At 37.2% G+C, this 5,921-nt stretch overlaps 1 protein-coding gene across 1 annotated transcript; it reads left to right on the forward strand.

Moving 5' to 3' along the window:
* Nucleotides 1-3,017: 3,017 nt before the first annotated feature.
* Nucleotides 3,018-5,921, forward strand: LOC132174043 (ankyrin repeat-containing protein At5g02620-like). The gene is made up of 2 exons (XM_059585756.1): nt 3,018-3,479; nt 4,905-5,921. Exons 1-2 carry the CDS (start codon nt 3,018-3,020, stop codon nt 5,919-5,921), a joined length of 1,479 nt encoding a protein of 492 aa, XP_059441739.1.

Raw genomic sequence — 5,921 nt, forward strand, 5'->3', positions numbered from 1 at the left:
TTTAAACGGTACCGTTTTCCACTAAATGGTACCGTGACTATTGTATTGTTTGTGTCATTAAAACTTAAAAAAAATATCAAAAAAGCTAAAAAAGAAAAAATGGGGATGGGTTAGTTAGTGGGGTGGTCACCAACTTTAATATGGTGGCTCCAAACATGGTCAAATCAGGAGTGGACTCTAACACTCCATGGGCCTGTGGCTTCTGGATCATCCCTCATTTGCAAGCGGGTCAAACCACCCAAGTTCTTTTGGGGAGGTTTGGCCTTAAACCTATATTTCTTTTGGCTCCTTTGGGGGTGGCCACCACTCAGCACCAGGGAAAGACACCACCCCCTGAAATGACTGTGAAGGTGGTGGTCAAAACCACCCCTGCAATCTAACCACCCTTAAAAACTTCTAACCTTTTGTTTTGTTTTTTGTGGCTGAGCCATCCCCTTTACTGGGGCGGCCGGGCTACACTTCCTGTAATAATAATTATCGCCTCTTTTTTTTTTTCAAAATATTTTTAGCTTTTTAATTATTAATATTTTATAATTTTTTTAAGTTTTAATATTTTTTTATTATTAATTTTTTAAACCTAATTTTCAACTGTGGAAAACGGCTCTACAGCATGCAAGCTAGATCCTTTTTAAACATATTTTATATTTTAAAAATAGTTTTATTTTTCGAGTTGTTACAAAGAGAGTAAGAAAGTTCAAAGAATGCGCTTATGTTACACACAAACATGGATCAATAGTTCTTACTTATTAAGCCATGAACCCATTGTTTTTCACCCGTAAAAGTGTTCAATTTTACAGAAGCGATCATTGGAGGCAAAGAGCTTACTAAGATAATAGATTGCCATATGTGGCATTTTGTTTGATGAAAATGTTTTCTCTTTCTGTCTGTATTGAATTTACAATATTTTATATAAAGTGTATTCAATTTAAAGCTTTGGAGTTCGGTGTAATTTATAAAAGTGAGTTTATGGTTTCAAAAAGAAAAAAATAAATATATGCAGTTCTCACTGTGTGAATCAAAAGAGTATTATGGTAGCGCCATGTGAAATATACAATTATTCCGTTTAGTGGCTTTATTTAAGCAAGGGCATTACATAACAACTCTCTTGAAGACAAATTTTGACTTAGCTATCTGCCTCAATTCTTTGTTGTTGCTATTGTATTGAGTGACCACAATGATAACTTTACCGCCGCCTCCTCCAAATGGTTGCCCCTAATGGAAGCCTCCATCCAGGAGGCACCCCGCCCGCCTCGTTGTCAATCTAGCTATCTCCAACGGACCGATGCTCTTCTCTCATTCTTGAAGATCGATCTTCTCTCATTCTTGAAGACGAGACATTGTTGACTATCTTAGCCATCAACAAAGCTCGCCTCTTCATTGAATGGCCTTGCACTCCCACTTCTAAATGTGCAAATTTCTTTTCACACCAAATTGTCAAATGAGCGGCTTCCCACTTCACTCCTTTGGTATCCAATGAAATTAAGAGAAGGACCGTAGCAATTTCCTTTCCCCTTTCATTGAATAGAAAAAACACGTTTTGGTAGGCCCCTAAAACACACATGTGGGACAGGCTGCTACATGATAAGTTGTTTTGGTATTTTCTCAGTTCTCACAACGCGTCGTTTGGATGAACTTGACGTCATTGGTGAATTAGCAATGATGTAGACACTATTTTAGTATATCTTTAGCATTTTCTCTATTGAGCATTTTGCCTAGTTACTGGCTTATTGGACGAATTAACACCCCTGCCTAATACTCAAATTGCAAAAAATGGTACTTCATTTCATACAAGTTTTAGGATTGCAGAAATATGTAGGGCTGAAATAGCCGGTGGTTAGTGGTTAACCGTTTTAACTGCTAACAGCTTTCGAAGGCGGTAAAAAAAAATCGCCAACCGTCTAGACGGTGTGATTAGCGGTTTTAAAATTTGAAAAAACCCTAACCGCTAACTGCTATATATATATATATATATATATATATATACGTTTTGAATTTTTTTTCTTTCTATTTTTTTCTTTTAAAAAGTGGTTAAAAACTATTTTATTAACCACTAACCAATTATTAAATACAGGGTTATGGTTCACAGTTTTAGAAGTAACCGTCTTTTCACCCCTAAAAGTATGGAAGGAAAATTGCATATATATACTGATAATAACAATTAGGACCGTTTTTAAAGTTACCACTTACCCCATTAAAGTTTATTCAATCCCATTATATATATATATTAATGGGATTGAATAAACTTTAATGGGGTAAGTGGTAACTTTAAAAACGGTCCTAATTGTTATCATCAGCCAAAACCCAAAATAAAAAATAATAATAAAAACCAAAACACAAACCCAATATAAACGCATACGACTTTGCCTTAAAAAGACTTTAAAGAGAAGTTTCCCATGGTGGACAAGAGCAACCGTTCCCAACTTTATTTGATTGATCATAATCCCCATTTTTCCCAACATTAATTTCTTGGCAAGTGGAAGACAAAAAAGATAAAACACAAAAGTCATGGTTTCCCACACCGATGTCACGTACAGCAACCATGTCGAAACTTCTGGGTTGAAGCAGCTCAATCTACATTTCTAAACCAAAAAACCATGGCCAAGTGTGCGTCGGACCGGAGTCGACTCAAAATCTCAAAAAAAATTTTCTCAAAATCAATTCCAACATTCTTATTTTTACATCACATCAATCACTTTTTATTATTATTTAAATAAAACATTCTTACTTTTTTATAAAAAACACATCAATCAAATTCTGTTACAGTTTGGACTCGCTTCCTACTCACAAGATGACCATAAAACATTCAAGGAAGGTCCCAGGAAGATGATAATTTGACAATGATCACATCACCATCACACGCACGTGTACAGAAGATTCTCTCTTGCCTCAATTTCTTTATCATTTTCAAATCATCTAAAGACACCATTGACAAAACTCCCTATATATACGTGTCTTCATCAACACAACTTCTTCATTCGCAGGTTGTTTCTCTCTCTCTCTCTCTCAAAGGAATTGAAATGGATTCTAGGCTTGTAGAGGCAATAAAGGCAAACGACACGTCGACATTGATAAGCTTATTTCAAGCAAACGAAGGAATTATTGAGCAGAGAACAGCCGACGCCATGGACACAGCATTGCACCTCGCTTGCATTGAAGGGCACAGGGAGATAGTCAGGATTCTCCTGATGCATGACGTGGCTCTGGCTTTGCAATATAACAGCAATGGGTGCACCCCACTGCACATGGCATCAATGAATGGCAAAGTTTCGGTGCTTGAAGAGTTTGTGCTGCTCGCTTGGGCGTCGTTTTACCATGCCACGAGTGAGGGCCATACAGTCTTTCACCTTGCTGTGATACATGGGCAGTACCAGGCCCTTGTGTATTTGGTGCATACCTGCAACGGTACAAATCTCATTCACTGCCAAGATCATCATGGTAACACCTGTTTACATCTTGCAGTTTCTGGAGGCCGCCATCAGGTGAGAAAAAATTAGGGAAAACTTCACTAAGTACTTTCAAACTTTCACCCGTTTTGAAATACCTTTTCTGAACTTCAAAATCTCTTAATTTAGTCTCCTATACTTTCAATTGCTTTCAATTTGGACCTCTCCATCAGATTTTAAACGTCACATGACGTTTATACCCCTGACTTTTGTATAAAATTTTAACTTTCAAAACGTTTTTTAATTTAAAAAAAAAACAAAAATCAGAAATATTTTGGTCTTTTTTTGAATTTTTAACGGGTAAAATTAACGGAAGGGTCCAAATTGAGAGCAATTGAAAGTTCAGGGGACTAAATTGAGAGATTTTGAAGTTCGGGGGGTATTTCAAAACGGGTGGAAGTTTGGGGATCCTTAGTGAAGTTTCCCCAAAAAATTAATGTTTTTTCAAACCTCTGCTTTTCTGCAATCATAACTTATAATTTTGGGGAAACTTCAGTTTAACCCCCCTGAACTTTTACGTAATTTGACAAACTCTCAAACTTTCAAATCTCTCACTTAATTTGGACTCTTAAACTTTCAATTTCTCTCAATGTGGACCCTTCCGTTAATTTTAGCCGTTAAAAATACAAAAAAATACCAAATATCCTTGATTTTCGTTTTTTAATTTTTTTTTTTTTTTTTTTTAAAAAAAAACATTTTGGAATTTAAGGGTAAAGTTGGAATTTTATACAAAATTCAGGGGTATAAACGTCATGTAACGTTTAAAATCTGACGGATGGGTCCAAATTGAGAGAAATTGAAAGTTCAAGGGTCCAAAGTGAGAGATTTGAAAGTTTGAGGGTTTGTCAAATTGTGTGAAAGTTCAGAGAGCTAAACTGAAGTTTCTTCTATAACTTTTAATTTTTGCAATGTCAATATAGCAAGAAATTTCTCACTTTAAAAGAGAATTTTTTGAGATACTAACCCTGTAAAATTAAAAGTTTGAGGTTTTGACGGCAAAATCGCTGATGGTCACGGGTGCAAGCGAATTTTTCTTTTTTAAGACTAGGAACACTAGATAAAGAGTGTTTGACAAACCCTTTTCCACCATTTTCCGTTTGATACTGTAGCTGACGTGGATTGATGTGAAAAAAAAAGTAAGAATGTTTAGTATAAAAGTGAAAAAGTTATATTTTTAGTAATTTGTTTTTATTTTTTATTTGAAGAGTAATAAAAAGTAAATTATGTAATATAAAAATAAAAAAGTAAAAATGTTTTGATTTTGATTTGTTTTGGAAAAATGCATCGTGAATAATGTGAGGGAACTGGAAGGGGTTTCCATAGTGTGATGATTTGGAAATTTACTTTTTTTGGAATTTCACAGAAATTTACTTTTTTGGGAATTTCATGCATGTTGGTTTCCCTGTGTTACTGTCTGAATCTTTCTTCACAGATACGTTACTAATTTCACGTTTGTTTCAGATGGCAGAGTTCTTGATCAACAAAACAAAAGTGGAGATTAATTCTCGGAACTTCAAAGGACTCACAGCACTTGACATCCTCGACCAGGCCAAGAACAGCAGAGAGAATCGGCGTCTTGAAGCCACGTTTGTTAAAGCTGGTGGCAGAAGAAGTATCGAACTCTTATCCCGCTCGCCGGAAGTAGAAAGATTCACCAGTCACGGTGGCATAAATGGTGGATTGGAGATCTCCATTATGAATGAATTTGTTTCTTCTGGTTACAAGAACTCGCCAGCCGGAATCAGCCCCGGAACTAGCTCTAGAACTTCATCGCCACAGCAGCAAGTTTGGGAGACATTCCCAGCCAATCTGCAACAACACAAACGTGTTAAGAAAAGGCACCGGGAAAGGATAGGTGAGTTTCACAATGGCCACCGAAATAGGCAAGGTGAAATATACATGGAAGCTTTACAAAATGCTAGGAACACCATAATACTAGTTGCCATTTTGATTGCAACGGTTACTTTCTCTGCTGGAATCAGTCCTCCTCATGGCGGCGTTGATGACCGAGATGGAAGAAGGAATGGGACAGCGGGGGGCCGAATAACTGCTTTCAAGGTCTTTGAGGTGAGCAACAACATTGCATTGTTCACCTCTCTCTCCATAGTAATCGTTCTTGTCAGCATCATCCCTTTCAGAAGAAAGGCACAGATGACACTGCTGACGGTTGCTCACAAGGTCATGTGGGTGTCAGTGGCATTCATGGCGACAGCTTATGTTGCAGCCACATGGGTGGTCATGCCGCAGGATGATGAGGGGACATATATGTTGTTTGTGATGCTAATAGTAGTAAGCTGTGGCTCCTTGGGAGTGATTTTTATTGGTCTAGCTGTGAAGTTGGTTGAGCACTGGCTGAGGAAAATGAAGTGGAGAAAACAGACAAGGGATGGAGGGGCAAGAGTCGTTGCAGATCCTGACATGGAAAGTCAAAACTCAGATGTTGAGAGCTCATACTTGCAAGGATATCACTCATACTGA

Source organism: Corylus avellana, chromosome ca3 (genome assembly GCF_901000735.1).
Source record: "Corylus avellana chromosome ca3, CavTom2PMs-1.0".
NCBI classification, from domain to species: domain Eukaryota; kingdom Viridiplantae; phylum Streptophyta; class Magnoliopsida; order Fagales; family Betulaceae; genus Corylus; species Corylus avellana.